Source organism: Saccopteryx leptura, chromosome 5, assembly GCF_036850995.1.
Source record: "Saccopteryx leptura isolate mSacLep1 chromosome 5, mSacLep1_pri_phased_curated, whole genome shotgun sequence".
Classification (NCBI taxonomy): Eukaryota; Metazoa; Chordata; class Mammalia; order Chiroptera; family Emballonuridae; genus Saccopteryx; species Saccopteryx leptura.
In genome coordinates, this window is record NC_089507.1 from 152,719,744 (window position 1) to 152,743,975 (window position 24,232).

The 24,232-nt window shown below is 41.2% G+C and overlaps 1 protein-coding gene and 1 non-coding gene across 2 annotated transcripts in view; one reads left to right on the forward strand and one right to left on the reverse strand.

Annotated features, from left to right (window-relative positions):
• NBAS (NBAS subunit of NRZ tethering complex) overlaps positions 1-24,232 on the reverse strand; it is a 358,469-nt gene that overhangs the window by 253,385 nt on the left and 80,852 nt on the right. Inside the window, exons 13-21 of the mRNA XM_066386144.1 lie at positions 19,170-19,233; positions 18,097-18,290; positions 16,026-16,286; positions 15,206-15,331; positions 12,961-13,112; positions 11,186-11,323; positions 10,842-10,920; positions 6,680-6,784; positions 5,848-5,984 (exon numbers count right to left, since the gene is read on the reverse strand). Of these exons, the coding sequence (XP_066242241.1) occupies positions 5,848-5,984; positions 6,680-6,784; positions 10,842-10,920; positions 11,186-11,323; positions 12,961-13,112; positions 15,206-15,331; positions 16,026-16,286; positions 18,097-18,290; positions 19,170-19,233 (1,256 nt within the window). The remainder of the gene's footprint in view (positions 1-5,847; positions 5,985-6,679; positions 6,785-10,841; positions 10,921-11,185; positions 11,324-12,960; positions 13,113-15,205; positions 15,332-16,025; positions 16,287-18,096; positions 18,291-19,169; positions 19,234-24,232) is intronic.
• On the forward strand, positions 9,349-9,455 carry LOC136407271 (U6 spliceosomal RNA). The gene has a single exon (XR_010751828.1). It is a non-coding gene; the product is annotated as a U6 spliceosomal RNA (small nuclear RNA).

The following is a 24,232-nucleotide window of genomic DNA, read 5'->3' on the forward strand; positions in this document are numbered from 1 at the left end:
AGTTGGCTCAGTGGTAGAGCACTGGCCTGGTGTGCAGGAGTCCTGGGTTCGATTCCCAGTCAGGGCACACAGGAGAAGTGCCCATCTGCTTCTCCACCTTTCCCCCTCTCCTTTCTCTCTATCTCTCTCTTCTCTTCCTGCAGCCAAGGCTCAATTAGAGCAAGTTGGCTCCAGGCGCTGAGGATGGTTCCATGGCTTCTGCCTCAGGTGCTAAAATATAAAATAGCTCAGTTGCCAAGCAATGGAGCAAAGGCCCCAGATGGGTAGAGCATCACCTCCTAATAGGCTTGCTGGGTGGATCCCAGTTGGGCACATGTGGGAGTTGGTCTCTCTGCTTCTCTCCTCGTTTAAGAAAAAAGAAAATTTTTCGCTCAGCCAGTTTTCATTTTTATCCTTAATGATGTGTCCCATAAATTACAGTAGAACTAAAGGTACAGAACGATTAGAAATCAACAAATAATTCATATAACGAATTCAGACAGGAAAATGGAAACACCTAACACATTTTCATGGCTCACACTAATCCAGTCCGTCGGCATGTTACAATACGCTTTTCATGATCAAACTTTCAATCACCAAATAATCTCAGCTTAGATGTTCACAGGCAAACAAACTGTCAAGTTACTATAGTAACAGCTTTTCTAGGATGATGAAAAAAATAAGGTGTTCTGGATATTCTATTTCCATCAACACTGTTGCCACCTATACTATAAAATATTTAAATATTGCAAGATCTCAAAATACACTATGTATAACTCAACCTTTCCTTGTTGATTCCGGAGATAATCCAGAAATATAAATATGATATCAATTTTCACTGTCTAGTAAATATATGTGTCAAAGAATTTCCTGACTGATAAATATTAAACAACAGTTTATTTCCATATATTAAGAGTAAGTGAAGTCTAAATACAATGTTCCATCCTTGATAGGATACTGAGACAGAAAAAGGGTATCACTTTGAAAAACTGGTTACACCCCCAAAAGTATTTAGTTTAGCTCACAGTATTACATAGTTGGTTCTGCTATAATGTTTTGAAAGTGCAAATTTGTTCCAACAAGTTGATACGTCAGGGAGCAACTTAAGCACGACACAAATACTGTGTTTGCTAGTGCTGTTTTATTCCTAAGAAACACCAGGTGAACAGAGAAAGCTACACTCACCTAGTGCCATGTCAATTACGTGTGCAGGCACATACTTCCCAAGTATCTACCAGCAACTCCAGTCCCTGGCATGAGTCAGCAACCACTCCCATCCACATCTGGTGTCAGAGCTTATCATCAGACTTCTCATCTTCCTCTCCCTTCTTCCCACCAACACATGAGCTGCAACTCTTCCGACACCTACGCCTGCAAGCAAAGTCTTTTTCGGGCCTTTATCTAGAAAAAGTACCGTATTTTAGTATTTAACACGTGTTAAACTAGGGAAGGATTTTTATTATGTTGCCAACTTCGTTCCACTGCACAAAGGTTTTGGATGCTGGGCCCTAACCCCATTTTCCTCATAAACCCTGTGGCTTCTACTGCACGATTTTGCACAGTGCGGCGATTTTTAGGAATGCCTATGTCACATTACATGCAGAACTGACTAACCCAGCAGTAATGTCTTAGTTCTGACAAATGTGCTATGATTCTGTAAGGGTAGACTAGATCAGGGTGTAACATGAAGTCTCTGTACTGCCTTTGCAACTTCTCTGTAACTATAGAACTATTCCAATAAAAATTTAAAATAATAAGATGATGCCAAGCTCTTAGCATGAAATTCCGCACTAATAACAAGTGCTAACACTTAAGTAGCAGTTACTTGGTGCCAAGCACTATTCTCGGTATGCTGCGTACATGAACTCATTAATCATTCTCACAACACTATGAAATAAGTGCTTTAGTCAGCACCATTTTACAGGCGAGGAGACTGAGGCACAGTTAGAGACTTCTCCTCGATCATGAATCGGGGCAGCCTGGCTCTCGTGTCTGGGCTCTCACCCTAGGCTATACTCTTCCAACAGGCAGCAGTTTAAAAGACAACCTTTTCAAGTAGATGCTTCATCACTATGAAAGGTTTTACAACAGGAAAAGAGGCATAAATGAAAAATCTAAATAATCCTTCTAAAATGTGCAGTAACCCCTGAAATTAATATTATATTGAACGTCAACTGTGTTTGAAAACCTAAGAAGGCTATAAATAAGTAAATAAAATGTGCTATAAACATCAAAAATACCAAAAGTCAAAAATAAATATTTATTTCTTTTTTTCCAAAAATATTCTTTTACCACAAATTATGAAGATGTCACCTTTCTACTTAAAAACGAAAAGTCACCTAGCACATAAAGTATAAATGTTTTATAGCAATGACAAACTAAGGATGATAGCTAATAAAAAGATGTATTATCTCTGACAGAAAATGTCATTTCAAAGTTTTACAAAATCTGGTCACATCTCATCAATATCAAATACACAGATGACTTAAAAGCAGCAATATAAACACAAAATAACACCACAGAAGTTTCCCAGCAATCACAATCATAAAACTTTGTTTAATGAAAACTGGTAAATCAAATTTTGTTTAAACGCCATGGCAAAATTTCTGCCAATGGGATCTCAGACTGAAATAGTTAAAAGGTCAGCGTATTGGTCCAACTTACTATTGCTTTCCAAAATATTATCCAGTTTGAACTCTAAAATGTAAAACTCCACCTACCCCCAATGGTACCTGCATTCATTCAAACCAACTCCCTGAGTTACTGCTTTGTACCAAGTACTCTTCTAAGCATTAAGGTTACCTAATGTATAATACAAGCTATGAAGTCTGACGCTTACAGAATGTATCCTTAGTCATTCGTGTCTTCATTCCTCCCACCAGCACTTACTGAGGGCCGACGATGTGCAAAGGGTGGGGAAGGAAACAAAACGCTCAAAAATCCCTGTCCTGTTGGAGCTGACAGTTTAGAAGGGCTAACAGACAATAAATAAGACAAATAAGCTACAACTCAAACTAACACGGATAGTGATAAATGCTACGGGGAAATATAAAGCAGGAAAGGAGGATTTAAAGAACTCTGACTTGTAAAGAGGATGCCCAAGGGTGATCTGATGAAGTCAAGAAGACAAACCACATCACATGTCAGGCTCAGCGCTGCAACAAAAAGTGCACTCCCTGGGACATCCTACAGTCTCTTGTTGAAATGGGCACAAGATGGACCCAACTTACCCAGTTAGCAAACATTCTCAGAGATCCCGCTACCCAAGCACCGCCCGAGGCCCCGGGGATCCAGAAGTAAGGGAGAGATGCACTCTGCCTGTCAAGAGTTCATTCAGGATGTACACTGAAGCTGGGGTTTGTTAAAGAAGGGGGCGAGAGGGAGAAAGGCACATATAGAAAGGACTAACTATAACATAATGTAAAAAGGGGCATGAATTATGAGAATACAGGGAAAGTAGCAGCTTACGGAAGATCTCATAGAAAAGACCAGGCCTGAAACGTAATTGTGGTTTGACTTTGCAGTCACATAAAATTATAAGGAGAAAGACCAAAAGTATACTCAATGCGAAAGATTTTCTTGAGAAACAAAGACTAACAAAAAGCAATGTTTTATCAATGTGTTTAAAATGAATATAACTTAAGGACCCTAGAAAATCAGTCTTTTCAAAGTTTGTCTAAGCAACATATCCCAGAAAAAGATTCAAAACAACTTTATCTTCTGATTACCTTCTGCTGCTTTATGATATACCTAAACTATTTATCACAATTTAAATCAGCTTATAGAGGGTCCCATAAAAAAATCATAGGGCATTCAAAGATAATGTAGCACTGGGCATTATAAAACTATTTTGCAAACCTATTGTGAAATTTCAGGTGAAAATCAAATTATTGCCCAAGCAATCATCAGAAGACAATAAAAATAAATGCATTCAAATCTAAGAAGAAATTACCTATAAAAACATTTTAAGAAACAATAGCTCTTTACTTTTTATTAACAATTTACAGTAGAAAAAGTCACTTCCATTTGTATTAGATCTGTTTTGCAGAGAGGCAGAAAATAATTAATGATATTAGAAAGTATTTATAAGTACCTATTTGTAAAAGGCACTTACATATCACTATTCAGATCTAGAACAAATATTTTTTAAATGAAAAGGGCTTTTCCTTTTGGTTCACTTTTTCCATAACAAAAACTAACATTTTTAGTACTAAGAATAGTGGAAAATAAGGAGCTTATAACTTACATTATAGGAGCCTACTGACTCTAAATAAATATAGGTTCAAATCCTGGCTGCACTTACATGGAGTTCAACCTATTTATAAACCTCTGTAAATCTTAGCTTTCTGTAATAGCAGAATATTACCAACAGTATTTGGAGACCAGATTAAGTATGTGCCAAATACATAACAATTACTCTAGAGATGTTGGCCATCATCATCAACACCTAAGCCCAGAACTGTGATACTGAGTTGAGGTGGTGGCGAAGGAACTGGGAAACCAAGTGATCCCCAATTCTCATAACGTCCCTTAAAAGTGTAAGCTGCCAACAGCTAAAGGCTGTAACAATGATTTCAATCAGATCTGTTGTAATCTCTTACAGAGTTCTACAGCTTATGGACAGATTTTGTATATATCAATTCACTTGATACTAAAAATATCCGATATAAATAAGCAAGACAGGGATTATTGATTCATTTTAAAGATGTGTAAACTCGAATTCAGAACAGATACATCCTGCAATGGATGACTGAGCCACATTCCTAGCGGGCTGGTTCGACACAGGGAAGAGGTCTCACAAGGGGATCCTATATTCCAGCCTTCCGCCTCTGTGTGATCACTGACAGGCACGGTGTGCTTCGCCCTCCCCCTCCTCCCAGGCACTGTGCAGGCGGGGGGTGATGGCCCAACACCCCATTCTTCATTCTCAAGAAGACACGTTCTGGCCTCTAAACTCCCCTGTGTGATACAACTGGGACTAAAGTCTATGTCACATGTTACAACACAATCAGAACCCCAACTTGAGATAAGAAACATCAATCAGTAACCAATAGTAAGGTGCGACTATGATTTCCCATTGGTCTCTGTGCTGCTGAAATTTCATAGAAAGAAAGGGTTGTTGAGAGAAGCTCCTGGGTCCCCTGGGTCTACTTCCTAATGTTTTCAGAACTACACCTCAATTTTTAGAAGATGTAACTAATTCAAACAGGTATTGTTATCTTAAAAACTTGCTCTTAACCAGACACAGTACATATTAAGCATCTAACAGTCAACTCAGGAGGCTTTCAAAAAAATAGAAAAGTTCACATTCACTAAGTTAAGATGCTCCAAATCTATGCTAGACACACTTTGGTTTCAGGATCATTTGAAAATAAGTTAGATGCCTGACCAGGCAGTGGCGCAGTGGATAGAGCATCGGACTGGAATGCGGAGGACCCAGGTTCGAGACCCCAAGGTCGCCAGCTTGAGCGAGGGCTCATTTGGTTTGAGCAAAGCTCACCAGCTTGGACCCAAGGTCACTGGTTTGAGCAAGGGGTTACTTGGTCTGCTGTAGCCCCACAGTCAAGGCACATGTGAGAAAGCAATCAATGAACTAAGGTGTCGCAAGGAAAAACTGATGATTGATGTTTCTCATCTCTCTCTGTTCCTGTCTGTCTGTCTGTCCCTATCCCTCTCTCTGATTCTCTGTCTCTGTAAAAAAAAAAAAAGAAAGAAAGAAAGAAAATAAGTTAGAAGTAACTTTATAACCAGAAAAAAAAGTTTAAATATATTACATTAAAATTACTTTTCAATGTAAGGTGTTCACCATGAAACATAAAACGGCTATAACTTAGAAAGCACATAAACCCCGCGGGCAGGGTCACGTACCAGGCCTCGGGCAGCAGCACGGAGTATTCATGGGGAGAGGTGGTCTCGGGGAAGCTGGAGAGAAGTGCGAGGCGGTGTGGAAGCAGGGCCGGCCCGTGGTAGGTGAACAGAATCGCCAGCGCTTGCACGCTGCTCTCCTGCACGAAAGCGGGGCAAGTGTCCGGCGTGAATGGCAGAAATAAAGGGCTGATTCTGCCTGACAGCATTCAAACATCTTTCATTTATCTTATATGCTGCTCTGATGTGAAGCATTTAAAAATATTCCTGATTCCTCCTACTCTGTATCAGGTTCTCAATCTAAAGCTATCAAAAAGCTTTTTATTTTTAAAAGTCAGAATAAAGAATAAATATTTTTTTAAAATATGATTCTATTTTGTGCACAATTATGAATATTACAACAAAAAGAAAATGTACTGCTGTCTGTATGTGGTAACGTTAACTGCACGGCTCAAAGAGTTTGATCAGGGGTCGGGAACCTTTTTGGCTGAGAGCCATGAACACCACATATTTTAAAATATAATTCCGTGAGAGCCATACAAAGACCCGTGTACATTACGCATTATCCAATGAAAATTTGGTGTTGTCCCGGAGGACAGCTGTGATTGGCTCCAGCTACCTGCAACCATGAACATGAGAGGTAGGAAATGAATAGACTGTAATACATGAGAATGTTTTATATTTTTAACGTTATTATTTCTTTATTAAAGATTTGTCTGTGATCCAGATGCAGCCATCAAAAGAGCCACATCTGGCTCGCGAGCCATAGGTTCCCAATCCCTGAGTTACATATTGTTAATGACTCTAATTGTTTTATTTACAGAAAAGGAATTACCCGAGCGTAAGTTCTTGCTGACAGAACAATATTCTGATTTCTGAACTTCTTAAAGAATTCAGCATCATATCTCTGTTCAGATGCATGAGATACTCCTAGGATTTCCTGAAGGGAAAGAGAAATTTAATGAAAAGCCTTTTAAATATCAATGACAAGAAAATATTAAAAACCTTTACCATCCTGCCTACCTAAATAAATAAGGTCTGAATTAATTAAACTAACGAGTGTGGGCTTAAGTACCACATCTGCAGTCTTGCCTTTATTTTAAAAATGACTATGTTTACAGATGCTGTTAATTTTTTAAAATCTAAATGTAAATGATAGGCAGTAAAAATTTAGTTAACTACAGTAGGTCAACCAAAAGCCGCCACCTGTTAAAAACAAACAAGCAACAATTACGCACGGCTGAGCGTATGCGCGCCTGCCGCGCCTGCAGGAGAACCTCCACTGGACCGCCGTGGAGTGATCTTTGTAAAAAGCAGACCAAACTATGCATTCACTCAACAGATACTCCCTGAGTGTCGCCTATGTGCTAGGCGCCCCGTCATAGGCAGCGGTGACACAGGAACAGTGCGCCAAACCTGACCTCCAAGTAGCTTACCATCTAGTAGGAAGGAGAAGCAAACAGGACCAGGCAAAGGGCAACTCCAGTTCTGGGAGGGCAGGAAAGATTTCCCAGAAACAGTATCAAGGCAGCAACAGAAAGGACTATCAGGAGTAGCCAAGGCGACGGCAAGTGCAGACCGCCCACCACGAGGTCTGGCTTAGGGCTCGTGTCTGTCCTGTTCAGTGCTGAACCCCAGACACCACGCGCACAGAATACACAACCAGCGAAGAGTGTGAGCTCCAGGTTAACGCACCTAGCTCAGAAGCAAGGAGGCAGGGGCTGTTCGGAGGAGGTGAGAGATGGAGGCTGAGAGAAAGAAGGGCACGTGTGAATGTGCCGAGTTCAAACCTCACAGCCCGTCTCACTGGGGCTCGGCAGGTGGGTGGGTGCACAGGTGAGGAGCTCTGGAGCCCGACCTGAGTCAGACGTGTAATACTGAGTTGTCAACAAAGAAGCGAATACGATTCCGAGGGAAAATGAGCAGAATGACATGAAAGCGGACAGAGGAACAATGCCATTTAAGGGATTACCAAGAAAAGTGGAATCTGGATCTGAGAGGCAGGAGTAGCAGAGAGACGTGCGGGGGAGAAATGTAATGCAGACTCCTCGCTCTCCTCTGTTCACCCTCTCCTGGCCCATTCCCATCAGCATCCAAACTGTACCTCTTCCTTCTTCTAATAAAATCACAACCCTCCACCTTTTCTACTTCACTAGCCACCGCCATCTGCTCTGCTCCACATCACAGTGAAGCTTCCTGGGAGAGCTGACCACACCCACTGGCCGCATGCCCCCATGTCCCCTCCCTCCCTAAGCTTCCCTGGCCTCTGCCAAACTCGCCATTTAATGCAACTCCTTACACAGCATGAAAGAGCTCTCAAAATACGGCCACAGCCCATTCTGAGCACCTCTCCCCTTCATGCTAGCTCCCTTTGTCCGGAGCATACTGTCTATTCTCATTCACTAGCCTCTGTTCCCACCACATGCTGACGGTCAGCACAGGCTACTAGACAGAGAGGCCCCACTGTGCACACCTGCTCCCTTTGTATTTAGACAAATCACCTACCTTCTCTAAGCCTCAGCTTTCCTGTCCATAAAACTAAGAGGATAATACTACCTGACTGTGGGGACTGTGGGGAAACCATCTGGATCAAGTGCACGAGACGCTGGCTAGCACAGAGTATGTCCTCACAAATGCACTGCACTTCCTAACACCTCCGGGTCCCCTCAATGGATATCTACCTAGCTCCTCAGCGGGCCAGCTATCAATCTGAGCCCTGGGTCTGGGGCTTCCATTCTCGTGTCCCTGGAGCCCCTAAACCGCCTCCCTCTCTTTAAGGAGCAGCTGAAACAGGATCCCTATGTCTTCCTGTGCAGAGACATCCCGGACACGCCGGGGAAGTGTAATGTTTTTCTCTGGGCTCCTTCCTCAGCGTTTCCTAGCTATCTTCATCACCATTGAGTATCGCCTGTATCATAAAAAACGGCTCCTTTGCCATCTCTTGACATCCAGCACCGACTTAATATCTGGCATATAGAGCAGGTACTTGAATAAAATTTAAATGCATCCATTTTTATCTCATTTATCATAGAACTAATAAAATAAGCCATGCCCTATGATTAAAATGCAGTGGCCATCTCTACCACTATCTACTGGTTAGCCATTATGTCTCTGTGTCTTCATTTCCAAATTCATCAACTTCATTTACTTTTCAAAAGCTTAGCTTAATTCCCTTAAGCAGTGGGCTCAACAAATACTTCAAATATCACTACTACCATGTACTGTATAATAAATGTCCTTACTACCATCAAATAGAAAATAGCAATTCAATAACTAAAGAATAATATAGTTGATGCCAAACATTTCATGAAACTTTTCTTTGTAAGATTTCACCATCAGTAAAATTAAGGCTAACAATAAAAAATCATAAACTAGTCCTGTATGGACTTCTGCAGCCCATTCACAATGTGCTTTTATATATTAAAATATCACAGAACTCAGACATCATTAAAATGATATACTTTTAAAATATGACCATCCCACATTCAACCTAGTTGTACTACTGTGCTTGCTTCGGCAGCACATGTACTAAAATTGGAACGATACAGAGAAGATTAGCATGGCCTCTGCGCAAGGTTGACACGCAAATTCGTGAAGCATTCCATTTTTTATAAACCTGAAGGGAAGGGGGGAGGGTGCTGAAGAGAGGGGGGCAAGGGAGATGTTGAGGGGAATAGGGAGGAGGGGGGATGCATTCAGGGTGACCCTAGAATCTATGTAAACACAATTAATTAAATTTAAAAAAAATAAAATAAATTTTAAAAAAACTAGTTGTACTACTGATAAAACCATTAGGAAGTTTTTGTCACCTGTTGCATAAAATGATATACTTACTGCTGTACTTCTTAATAACCACAGAGAGAGGCCTCTTTTGTCACCAGTATTTTGTCTGAAAATATTTCTATTATTTTAGCAGGTGGGGAATCAAACACTTTGGGATTTGCCTGCAAGCATCAGAAGTACTAAGTACCTCATTATTCTGGTATCATATCCCTAGGTGTGACAATGATTGAGTACCCAGTCTATGCCAGTACCAAGAGCCAATAGAAGCACCCACAGCAAGGAGGCATACCACAGACTGAGGACGTGAGCTATGAGTAAAGTCCAACTTCAAAGGGTAGAAATGGTATTAAATCCTGGTAACTTCAGTTGTGTGGGTCATGTGGGAAAGCACCCTAAACTGTGTAGATTATTGAAATGTTTCTCACACCTCCAACAATATCTACACTGATCCTATAGCACAGAGGGCTAGTGAAATGTCCCACATGAACACATCTGTGTCTGCGTTCCTGAAGAAACAAATATAAAGTACACTTTTTCAAGTTCAAGTTAGACACTTAATTTTGGCCATAATTAGAACAAAGTTCAATCAACTAAGTTCAACCCACTAACAAATCATTAAAATGAATCAGAAATATTCACAGTAGGATTACTAAAACACAACATACCAAAATTTGGTACTGGAGACAGATATATTCCATAACCTTAAAATCAAAATGTAAAACCAGTAAAGAAAAAGGATTGTAAACGTAAGAACGGGAAAGGCAATGAAGTGGCTAAAGCATTTCTAGTCCCTAGACCAGTGGTCGGCAAACTGTGGCTCGTGAGCCACATGCGGCTCTCTGGTCCCTTGAGTGTGGCTCTTCCACAAAATACCACGTGCGGGCGCTACCCCGATAAGGAATGTACCTACCTATATAGTTGAAGTTTAAAAAATTGGCTCTCAAAAGAAATTTCAATCGTTGTACTGTTGATATTTGGCTCTGTTATGAGTTTGCCAACCATTGCCCTAGACTAACAAAAAAACTCTTGACTTCCACAATCTCGAATTTTTAACAAAATTGATGTATAAGATAACCTATTTCTGTACATAAGGAATTTTTTTCCCTCCTAAATAGTTCTAAAGACCAACAGTACCAGACATGATGGCAGCCATAGCATGTATCATATAATGGTGATCAAATACACATAACTGGTTTGATTATACTAGCCCTTACCTCATATGTCGCAAGCCGATCTAAGTAGGTTAGTAACTTCAGTCTACAACGGCAGAGCTCCTTCTGTTCCAGCGTCAGCCTGTTCCGAATGAATAAATTAGGCCACTTATATTTACATAAAAGCACATTTCTCTAAGAGTTAAAATGAAATAAAAATGATCAATATTCTATTGAACCCAAAAATCGTGAAATAGCACACAAAAACATAAGGCTAAAAAAAGACATTAAATGCACTTGATTTAAGTTGCTGAAATAATTTAGAGCAATTATCTCTAGTAAAGAACACCCTCAGATGACAAATTATTTTAAAGAAATGACCAAATGAACGGTAATAAGTCAATTACTTTGAGAAGTTCACTGATTTCAGGAGTTCTTGCCTCCGCCTGAGCTGCTCCTCCTCTGTGTCCTGGGCCGGACCACCGTCAGGGGAGAGCTCCTCGTAGGAAAGGCTGTCAATGTCCACCTCACCCGGTAGCGTAAATCTGCAGGAAAGCAGAAAGCCCAAATCTATTTTGATTAATTTTGTTTAATTAGATGTAGTAAAAAACCACTAGCCCCTACTTTGACTAATTTTATTAATTTTTTTTCTAATTCAGCAAGAGGTGGGGAGGCAGTGACCAGGATCCACCAGGTAAGCCACCCACCAGGCAATGCTCTACCTGTCTGGGGCTGCTCCATTGCTCGAAAACTGAGCTATTTTAGCACCTGAGGCAAGGCCATGGAGCCATCATCAGCGCCCAAGGCCAACTCCCTCAAACCATTCAAGCCATGGCTGTGGGAGGGGGAGAGAGAAAGAGAGAGAGAAAGAGTAGGGGGAGAGAGAGAGAGAGAGAGAAGGGGAAGGGGGAGGAAGCAGATGGTCACTTCTCCTATGTGCCCTAAATGGGAATCAAACCGGGGACTTCCACACACTAGGCCAATGCTGTAGAGCCAACCGGTCAGGGCCAATTTTATTATTAATTTGACTTCCACAGAAACAACCCATTATTTGGAAGAAAGCTATTGCTTTTATAAGCAAAGTGATTCACTCATCTTCATATGGTGGACAGAAAGTCAGCAGGTCATCAGTATTCATTACATTTAGAAACTTTAAAGTTCAAGAAAATGAAGGCTATTAGAAAAACATGGCCCCAGTGTGAAACAGCCTATGAACAAAATGTCCAGAGTTTACAACTGAGTAACATCCATTTGAGGTCTCAAAATAGTAATGAATGTCACTCTCATTTTACATTATCTATGTATGCTATCACATTTATGTCTCACAAAAGGTTCCAAACGTCTGGGGAGCAATGGCTCTCGGCACAGATAACTTGATTATTAACAGACATTTGTATGGTGCTTAAAAGTTTATGAGGTGCTTCCACCAGATATATAAATAACCATTCTGGGTGAATGAGGAAAGTGAATGGGGCTCAGACCTGCCGACAGGGGCTCATCTGCCTGGCAGGCACACCCAGGTACCTGCTAAGCCCATAGCTTAGAAATGGCCGGCACTCTGTAAATGTTTATAGAATCTGCTCTTTCCTTAGCATCGTGCTATCCTACAGAAACACATTTTAGCTGAAAGGAAAGAAAGCTGTGAGCTCATATAGGAAAGCATCGACCAAAGGCAGTGGCTCATTCTAGAACAGGGGTCTCAAACTCAACTCAGCATGTGGGCCGCAGAGCAAGATCACAGCCGTTCGGCGGGCCGCACTAGGTCTACAAAAGGCAACTGTTACGCAACACTTTTCTCACTGCAGTTGAAAACAAAAAAAAATCAGTACAACAAGCACAATCGTACATGCAGTTTACTCAGTGTCACAAAACGACCAGAAACTGTAGTTCGCATCACAACTGCTGTTAACTAAGCTAATATCTACTAGGATGCTAGAGAAATGAAAAATACAAGTAGGCCCCTAGGCTTACTTAATTTTATCAAAAATATTTTGAACTTCGTGGATTAGTCTGCGAGCCGCACAAAATTGTTCGGCGGACCGCATGCGGCCCGCAGGCCGCGAGTTTGAGACCCCTGTTCTAGAATCATCTAAATAGAGAAACGTTTACCCTTTCCAATGTCTCAGCTTCATAGCTCTGACAAAGTCACCTACGCTTCGGAACCCAAATCTCTGTGACCAACCTGCCCTGGTCCACTCCCTCCCCGATGGCTGAGAGAGCCTCCAGGTCGGTGCCTTTCAGTCCATACTGAAGCAGCTCCTTGGCAGCATCCACATTTTCAGGGACTCTTTCTAGACACTCATGAAGAACCCAGGATCGTTTCTTTATTTTACTCTGGATACAAAGACAGTAAAACACAGAGGCGTCAAACAACTCCTATCATCCGTTAGCACCTGACAACAACTTTCTAGAATCATAACGCTCTACCCCAGGGAGTACTAGAGATGGTCAAGAGAAAAGAGCAAATTCCCATTCCCTTGTGGCCATTAGAATTGGATGCAGGGAGTGTGGTTTCAACTGCTGTCTTTCTTCTAATGCACCACACAATGAGACACAAAGCTAAGTACTCATTTTTGGAAACAGGAAAAGATCGTTCCAAATGTTTGCAGTTGCTCTTTACTTTCCATTTTGGGTTCTGTAATACAGTAGAAAATAAAGCAGGAATAAAAACAGTTCACTGAATGGGAGAACATACTCACTGATACATCTGATAAAAGATTAAAATCCAAAATTTATAAAGAACTTCTAAAACTCAACAAAAAAACACAAAATCCAAGTGAAAAATGGGCAAAGGACCTAAACAGACACTTCTCCAAAGAAGACATACAGATGGCCAGTAGACATATGAAGAGATGCTCAACATCACTAATCATCAGAGAAATGCAAATTAAAACCACAATGAGGTATCACTCCACACCTGTCAGAATAGCTACCATCAATAAGCCAACAAACAGGTGCTGGTGAGGGTGTGGAAAAAAGGAACCCACATGCACTGCTGGTGGGAATGCAGCCTGCTGCAGCCACTATGGAAAGTACTACAGAGTGACCTCAAAATATTTAAAATGGAACTGCCTTCTGACCCAGCAACTCTGCTTCTGGGAATATATCTTAAGAATTCAACACTAATTCAAAAATATATATACACCCCTCTGTTCACTGCAGCATTATTTACAATAGCCAAGATCTTGAAACAGTCCAAGTGCCCATAAGTAAATGAGTGAAACAGTACCACTTACGATAACATGGATGGACCTTGAGAACATTATGCTGACTGAAATAAGTAATATTCTAATAATTCTAAGAAAAAGCTTAGAATTATATCATTTCATTACATAGGTGGGGTACAAAACTGAGACTCATGGACACAGATAAAAGTAAAGTGGTTACTGAGGGCGGGGGGTGGGGGAGGGGATAAGGGAAGGGGAGTCAAAAGGGACAAATACACGGTGATGGAAAATGATTTGACTTTGGGTGATGGGTACACAACACAGTCAACAGTTCAATGCTAGAAATGTTTACCCGAAACCTGTGTACTCTTATTGATCAATATCACCCATTTAAATGTAATTTTCTAAATAAAACTTAAAAAATAAATAAAAATAAACAAAAGCATGCCATAAATCCAACTACTTTCTCAGAAAGGTGCCAAGGGTACAAATATACAGGCTACATAACTCAACTACTGTGGGACAAGATAGCTAGAGGAATTCAAGTGTGTAGGATTTAAACAAAAAGGGAGTATTAGTCAAGCTTGATATGTCAGTTACCTACCTATTGCCTCTCATCTTTGAAATCCCTCTTCAGCCAGCTGTGGGATAGACAGCACTTCCAGTTTGCAACTAAGGACCAACCCTGGCAACTAAGGATCAGCCCTGGCCGGCAACGTCCCAGAGGACTTCTCTTCCATCCAATGTCCTCCAACCACTCCTTGTCCAAGGAGGTCTGAATCCCAGTCCAGCGGAATAGACCTCCTTCCAAGTCTGATCCCCTCTGCGCACACTCCTTCAGCCCTATGGTTGAAGGAATCCCTTCGAATTCTCTTTACCCCTTTATAGTTAATCTTGTTAACAGAAAATCATTCTCCCTATTACAACTTTCCCTGTTCAAACTACCGTGTGGTTTCTGGTTCCTGATCAGGCTCTGACTAATATAGGCGAAGAGAGGTAACTGAGGTAGAAGAGAAAGGATTAGGCCCAAACCAGGTAGTTGGCTGATTTATCAGTAAATGTCTGTTCACATGTCTTTGGCACCAAAGTGCAGCTGCAGGGCCAATAACGTAGAACAAGGAAATTTCCCAGGTTGAATAAAAACCATTTCATCAGTTATAGAAAAGTCAGCCATATAAAGCACTCTAACATGAAATTCTATAACCAAAAAATATTCCATATATCTTAATTTTACTATGTTTCCAAAACACTTAGACATACCAGGTAATTCTGAATCGAAGCGATGTTGACCGCCGACTTCCTCCACTGCCTCTGATACACGAGATCGGCGTCCAGGCCATAGGTCTGAGCCAGGGACAGGGCTTCCTCATACTCTTCACTCTCAATCTTCCGACAAGGCAATGGAAACAGGAACGTTACTTTCCCGAACCACCCACGCGGTCCCTGCGATGTGATGAATGACAAAGGCCCCTAACCTACACAGCATGGAACTCGCCCCTAACTATTCTCAGGGGCACTGTGGCACTGGGAGCCACATTTTCAGGGGCAGAAAAACCGAGCAGTCATTTTAGCACATTAGGAGAAAGCTGAGAGGCAGGGGCAGGATGCCCACGGTTACCAGTAAGATGGCGGCAGCACCAGGGGGAGCGGTGCCTACAGCCTGATGCCCAGCACAGGGCTCCATCCAGGCGCTGCGGGAAGGGCACAGCCGCAGACCCTCAGGACTGACCCAGGCTGCCTGCCCAGCAGAGCCCTGACTCCTGGGGAAAGCGGGTCTGCACGCCTCCCCACCACTTGGCCTTGGCAAGACAGCTGCTCTGACACAGACAAGGCCACAGCGAGGGCAGCAGGACCCAGGCCAAGCCACCAAGTGGACAACCTAAAGACACCACCTTCCAGCTCCTCTTACTTGGATCACTCAGGCACAAAGACCAGCATTCCTTACAACGGCCATATAACAATGGTATTTCAAGCATGTCGACAATGTACCGATTGCTCTTTACATGTCTTCCTTTATTAAAACAGTTTATTCTCAGTGCAGCCCGGCCAGTCCAGCTGCCCGTGCCGCCCGCACCCTCACCTTGCGCTGATACAGCTCCTCCGGCGTGGTGGAGCGCAGGCTCACCAGGCGGTAGTGCTTGGTGATGGTGCGCGGACGCCTGCGCGGGGGCGCGAAGCGCTCCATCTCCGTGGCCAGGTACAGGCCCTGCCGAAGGTAGCCGAAGTAGCGAGCCTTGGCGGACACCTCCTGCTCTGAATCGGACTCCTCCTCCTCTCCCCCCTCCTCCTCCGCACCCCGAGGCTCCAGACGGGATCGCTTGGCCGCAAGATTAATCTCACACTGAATGGACAAAAGACAGGTGTTTGAGTTACAGACACAAATATTTGTAATGCTACTCTGATTTGATTCATTACATCAGCCAGCTGATCAAACTAGAAACAGAATTCAGAGGCACCCAACAACAGACAGTACAGACAATAGCTCCAGGAACGTTCAAATACATTACTAGCTCCTAATTTCCAAAACTAGAGCCTGTTTTAGTAATAAGTCATTTATGATCTTGTAAATATAAGCCTGGTAATTATTTTAGGACAATGGAGGACTTGAGAATGTTAATTTCTTCACTTTTGATAGTTTTATACCAGCTGTGGAAAAAGATGATGATTTGTTTGATCTATTTAGAAAACGAACAAGAACGCACTTATTTCCTTTACTGAGAAGAGCTCTCCTGCTCACCCTTCTACAGGCGTCTAAGGCTTCACGGGGTTCTGAGTGTGGAGGTCTATGATAGAAAATTTTCATTCTGGACTCAACAGAGTCGGCTTAGAACTTCAGCCTTAATTCTCCCTAAATAACATCTTTAGACTCAGTAACAAACTTGGAGATAAAAATACCTGTCGATCTACATGGACAGGAGAACTACTGAAGAATGTTACCCTTCAAAAACTTAAAATAAGAATATTAAATGACCAAAATGTAACTTTAAATTACTAGTCTCTATTTTGCAGTCTTTTGTCATAAGAAACTAGCTTTTCCTACTAAAAAAAACAAAATTTAAGTTTTCATACTTCATGGAAACAGGCTAAAGATTGTATTTCATAGGTAGCAATACCTTTCACATTTTAAGAGTACTAATCTAGAAAACAGAAAACATCCATTATGTCAGTGACAAAAAACAGCAAAATGCCTACTGTATAAATTTTCTTCATTCTATTACAGTGCAAATTAGTTTTTCTTTTTTTAAATGAGACAAAGGGATAGAAACACAGACTCCCATATGCGCCCCAACAGGATCCTTAGCAACTCCCATCTGGAGCGGATGCTCTGCCAACCTAAAGCCATGCTCTCAAATGAGCTATTTTTAGCACCTGAGGCAGAGGCTCCACAGAGCCATCCTCAGCACCCGGGCCTCATGTGCTCAAACCAATTGAGCTATGGCTGCAGAAGGGGAGGGTTGGGGAGGGAGGGAGAAACAGATGGTCACTTCTCCTATGTGCTCTGACCAGGGATCAAACCGAGGACATCCACATGCCAGGCCAGTGCTCTAACCAACCAGCCAAGGTCCAGTGCAAATTTTTAATTGAGTAAACAATAGATCTTTTTACACTGCACTCAACCTGTAATTCCAGTCATAGACTTTTGTTTTTACAATCAAAATTAGATAAATGGGATAACAAATTTAAAAAAATAGATACTGGCCCTGGCCGGTTGGCTCAGTGGTAGAGCATCGGCCTGGCGTGTGGGAGTCCCGGGTTCGACTCCCGGACAGGGCACACAGGAGAAGTGCCCATCTGCTTCTCCACCCCTCCCCCTCTCCTTCCTCTCTGTCTCTCTCTTCCCCTCCCATAGCCAAGGCTCCATTGGAGCAAAATTGGCCCAGGCGCTGAGGATGGCTCTGTGGCCTCTGCCTCAGGCGCTAGAATGGCTCTGGTTGCAACAGAGCAACGCCCCAGATGGGCAGAGCATCACCCCCTGGTGGGCATGCCGGGTGGATCCCAGTCGGGCACATTTGGGAGTCTGTCTGACTGCCTCCCCGTTTCCAACTTCAGAAAAATATAAATAAATAAATAAATAGATAGATATTTAGGTTTTTGGTGAAATCCATATTTACTTTTGAACCCAGTGGCTGCTCTACGAGGGGAAGCATTACCTCCAAACTTAAAAATCCCCCATCATGGGTCGCAGTGACCTGAGGTGACGGTTCAAACCATTCACAGGATTTTCCAAGTAAATTCTTCAAAGTTTTCACAGAGGAAACAGTCAGAGCACCAGAGCAGCGAGCCAAAGTCACAGCATTGTCGGCCCACCAGTTGACATCTATCAGTGGGTAGAAGGACTCTTTATCTAACAGGGGAAAGCAAACAACACAAAAGCATCTGTCAGTGTGGTCTCAATACAATACATTTAGTCCGATAATCCATTTAAAAACCATATTGGGCCCAAAATGTATTAAATAATAATAAAAAATGAGCTGCAAGTCATCACTCGAATTTTTACAAAATAGTAATATATTTAATAACCACCTAAGTGCCAAGAATCGACCCATCAAAGTCCAAAATTACAGGGATGGGAGTTTATATTAAGGTCTTTCCTCTCAAAATATAAAGAATATATATTTCACCATTTTCAACATAATTAAATTAAAAGGTGTGTGTGTACAAAGTGTACAAATTGTCACAGTTACAAAAGATTTTGGAAAATTTTCTTATATCACCTTTCAGACAAACAATATGAGAATTAGACCCTTTTTACAAATGTAAGACAGATAGATATATGACAGTGTTCAATGCTGACTGCCTCCTACACTCATGAAGGGAATCAGGATAACATGCCGACCACAAACATGCCACTTGGACAGAAGAGATACTCTAAGCTGAAGAAATTAGAGAAACTCAAAGTTCTTTTCCTTTGTGCTGTCACTTCTCTACAATGTACTGTTCCTTGTAAAATACCATTTAAGCCCAATGTCCCACCCGCCCTGGAGGTCCTCATCTCCAGGTGCCCCTGTGTGTAAGCCCCACGCGCATCTTAATAAACTTTCTTTTGTTCTTTTCTTGTTAGCTCTGTATTTTCTCAATCTAAATTTGCAGGGTCCCAGCCAAGGAACCCAAGGGGTAAAAAGAAAAAGATTTTTTCCCTCCCCTACAAATATCATCTTAAGAACACATTTATTATACAATAGGAATGTTTTAAGGTTTTAATTTCATATTTCATTCAACTCACCTTTGATTTTTTTTCTCTTCTCAGTAGAGAGCCTCCAGTCAGGATTAAGGTCATCATATCCTGGCTAAATATAAAAAACACACACATGATTTCTTGAGTCAACAATGTTAAGAAAATTATAAGAACATCGTCAAGAACTATGGGTTTTTTAAAATAGTGAAATATAGAGATGATGCTCTCCTTTGTTCTCTTAGCTACACTGAGTTCAAAACTACTCCTTTCCATAACCTTGAAAAGCACTGGTCCTAACACTTAAATGTACACAGGCAAGTGCTGGGACTCGACTTGATGAGAACAGTGTGCATGGGAAGAATAAGATGGCAAGTATGCAACTAATACAAATGAAAGCAAGATACACTAACAATTCCTTCTGCACACATTCACACCTAATTCTGGGAGAACAGCTGTGCCACTGTGAATAAACAGCAGCTTGGATCAAGCCCGCCCCCCACCACTTGCATCTGAGCCTCCCCCCAAGGCCTTGGCTTCCACAGCTCTGAGCCTGGGCTCCACAACCTCCATGTCATCTCTATGGCTAAAAATTTACTAATTAAAAATATATAACCATGCAATCTTCAAACTGAACCCATTCATATTCTAATCTCGTGGCATCATAATGTCTTGCCCAACTTTGTAAATGCAATGACACATCATTACCTCTCAAATATTATAAAACAACTGAGATTAAGCCACTGTCAGACACCTTTCTGGCCCCCTGTTAATTACTTACTCTTCAGAATTACAACATATAGAAAACAAAATAAAACAAATCAGCCACACAATCAGCTGAAATTTTAAGCCTAAAAAAGTGATACTCTATTTAAGTCAAACGTGCTTTTCAACAAATATGACACAATAAGCATATATGTGATATTACCAATTTATCAGTGGCTAAGTCTTCAGACTATTGAAATTAATATTTCTTTGCATGGCCTGAAAGAACCTCCTACTCCCTACTACTGGAATAAGTCACTCCATGAGGTCCCTAAAACAGAAGATGCAAGTCTTTAAACTTTATCCCAAAAATGTTACCATAAACCACTAAGTTTATATACTAAGGGAAGAACTACTGCCCGAGTTGACTTAACCATGAAAAAGATAATTAAGTTTCAAAGAATTAGAATAAATAAGATATGTATTATTGAAAATAATCAACTGAATTGAAATCTTATTTGATCACTCATAAGCAATTTAGAAGTTCTCAGTGCTGCCCAGTCAGCAGAGTTCCTGCTCCCACAGCAGCGTAGGCACATCGCCATTTACGTCTATGATGACATGTGTGTCTTCCTACCTATATCTGGGACGACACAAGGGGAGCTTGAAGTAACACTTTAAAACCTTAAGGCCAGCAAACAACAGTATTAGTTATGACTTAGCCTTGGGTAAATTTAAGGAGATACATGGTACATCACCTTAAAATATCACCAAAAAGATCTTGAGACAATATTTTAAAGAAATCACCTCATTGGTATAAGGCCTTTGAGAATTCAATGTGTGCTTGTCTTGATCAAAGTTCATGAGAAAGAGCACCATGAACAAAATGAACAAACAGCTGGTCCCCTAGAGCCAGTCTCCAGGCACTTTGGGACAAGACTGCTCTGGCAAATTGCCAAAATAATGGTGTCTCTTGCAAATTTAATTTTAAACACAAAGTAAAGATCTGTTCTTCAGCATCCAGTACTCTGTTCTAGTCAACCTTGTATTTTCAGATCCATTAGAGTGTCCACATGTCATAGTGGCTAAATGCTGATCGTTTAAATCACTGAGCCCTAATTAGAATGTCTATGCTATAGAAAAATTAGCTGACACAGCACTAGTTTTCCTGCACCCTCTCAAAAGTGTAATTCCTTCTGCTGTTTAGTCAGTGAATTCTGTGTACTTACACAGAGAGAGAAGGAAAAAAGTCAGATGCTCTAGGCCCCACACTCAAGCCAGCAAAGGACTAAGAAATGGACATATGAGACTGTAACCCAAGGGCAAATTGGATAACTGCCCCCCAAGACATGTACAGATAGAAGTGTTAGGGGTCTTCAAAGGACGAAGAAATCACCTGAGCTTGACAAAGGGAAGGGAACTCAAGAGGTACAAAGCAAGCCTTAAGGGGCTATACCTTTAAGTCTGGGTAAGGTTTAGATATGGAAAATGGGAGACTGAAGACACCCCAGAGAACAAAACCTGAACAGAAGTACATGGAAAAGACTAAGTTTATTCAGAAGAAAAGTAGGTCAATTTAACCAAAGGACAGGACATCAGATTCTAATTAACTATATTTTTGTTTGGGGGTTTTGGGGGGAAAGGGGGTTAATGGTGTCATTTTTTTATTGAGGTGAAATCCACATAACATAAAATTAACCATTTCAAAATGAACAATTTAGTGGTATTTGGTACAGTCACAATATTGTGTCAGTTCTATCTAGTTCCAAAGCATTTCCACCATTCTAAGTAAAACCACTTACCCATTAACCAATTACTTCCCATTCGACCTTCTCCCAGCCCCAGCAACCAACAATCAGTCTGCGTCTCCATGGATTTACCTATTCCAGATATTCCATATAAAGGGGTTCATATCACATGTGACTTTTTGTGTCTGGCTTCTTTTACTTCGCATAACGTTCTCAAGGTTCACCCAAGTTGTAGCATGCACGTACTTCATCCTTTTTATGGCTTCGTAATATGCTACTGTAGGTCTACACCATAATTTGTTTATCCATCCTTCCATTAATGAACATTTGGATTGTTTATACCTTGTAGCTGTTGTCAATAATGCTGCTATGACATGTACATAAATGTATTTGTTTGTGTATCTGTTTTAATTATCTGGGGTATATATCTAAATATCTGACTTCCTGCTTTAGCATATTCATTCTATATATATTCATGTATTCTACATGTATTCATTCTACATAGTAGATTCAACTAAGTATCTCAACTAAATGTTTAACCTTACGATATGCGGCAGTTTGATGAAATTACCTGTACAGTAGATTTAAGAAAGAAGACCAAACAAAACTCCAAACTTAAATCTGCTTCAGGCCGAGGTGGATGCCCGTCCAGCAAGCTGACAGCGTATCCCTCGCAACTTCCAAAGGTGACACTCCCACTGCTCTCCTTAAACTATTCAAATTGGCCCAAACTAATCACCCTTGAACTCCGAGGACACTATGCAGAGAAACGTGCCCTGGCCATGCTTTACGACCTAAAATATGCACTCTGCAGGCTAGTGCACAGCGGGCAGGACCGCAAGCTCCTGTGACCTGTGAGCGCAAACGTGGGGCTCGCTTCCAGCACCGCATGGATTCTTTCTGAGAAGCCACCTGCATGCCACTCCTTGGTATGATGTGCTAGGATAAGTCTGAAAACAGCCTAAGATGTCCTCACCTTAGAGCACAGTGGGAACCTGAAGAGAGAAGTCCTATCAATACAGTTATAGATTTTGTAAAGAAAAGACTATAATGGCTAAAATAACATTTTCTTCAGATTTAAGGATTGCATCTGATTTTTTTTAATAGCTGGAAGCTAAACATAGTGAAGCCCCTGCCTCCGAAAACATAAAAGCAACCTTTCGAAAGTTTATTCACTCCCCAAACATTGATTAGTGTTCACTACGCCACGCCCAATGTGAGATCCCAGGGAAGGAAGAAATGTGTATTCAGGGCCTGTTTCCAAGGAGCTAAGTCTAGTGAAATCGTGGAAACCGCCACTTATCCATCATTGCTCACTTATCCGTCATTGATTCAGCCTTCTAACAAAGTCAGTCCTTACCTACTATGTGCCAAGGAGAAAATAAAATGAGAACGAAAAAGGTAAATTTCTGCCTTTCACTTCTAAGGAAGCACAAGCAGGCACCTAATAAAACTTCTCCAGAGACAAATTAAGGCCAAAAATGAGATGTAAATACATAAACACAACATATGGGAAATGTTTGAGATGAAAATCACTTTAGCAATTTACTATATTCCAGACATGAACAAATACTTAATACTCCCAGATTTGTAGCCAGATGGATTTTCATATTGACAATGAAAACCAGAGTAGTTAATCAACTCACAACTAGATAGGAGAAAATCAGGAGAGGCACTTGTACGGCTATCTTTAATCATTAGATTTTATAGAGAAAATAATCACACAAAGCACATTACAAAACCTAATAAAGTAGTAGATTACATAAAGAAAGTCCCAGATGAGCTGACTTCACAATTTGGGAAAAGAATTTAAGGTTGTACAGCCCGATGGTAACGTGAGTGTATTCTCAGGCATGTTTAAGTGAAAACTACAAGCTCTGAGTATATACTGTATATTACCATGGAACCTATTTTTAACTAAGTGGCTTGTCCATTCATTTCCTAGAGTGGCAGTAAAGACAAGCAGAGCCCTGTCCTAACTAGCTGAGCTGACGTCGCTTGCCTATTGCCAGACGAGTGAGGAAAGAGCAGCTGTTTATGTGTTTCTCAGCCTGTGATGAACACACTTATTAATAACACATCTCCAGAGTGTCTACATAATAAAGTGCACACCCCCAAGAGTCATCCATATCAGCTACATGGACTCTCTCTCCCATAGCTGGAACCTATTTGCCCAGATAAAAGTCAGTATTTCTCAGCCTAAGCCCTGTAAGAAGATAGTCTAATAAAAAGGCTTAACCGATGAAGTCAGAGGACCAGGGTCGACAGGAAATCTTGATTCTTCTAACACTAACATTTAGTGTTCCAAGTTAACCGCTTTTAGCACTGTTCTATCAAAATAAGTATAAACCCATATTTCACTAATAGGGTTGCTATGAAGCAAATGAAATAGATGAAAATCAATCTATAGACAGCCAAGCCTTACTGTCTAGTGTACAAATGCTATTTATTCCCAACAGTCCTTCCTGCCGACACCATCAACTGAATTTATGTGCCTTCCCTCCGAGCTCATCTTTCCATAACATTAACATGTTATTTCATTGATTTGTTTATCATTTTCCTTGCAAGACTATGAAGATCATAAGGGCTGTGACTTATTACATTTCTACTCCAGCATTGATAGAGATACAAAAAATAGTTGAACTTTATTTTACGATTATT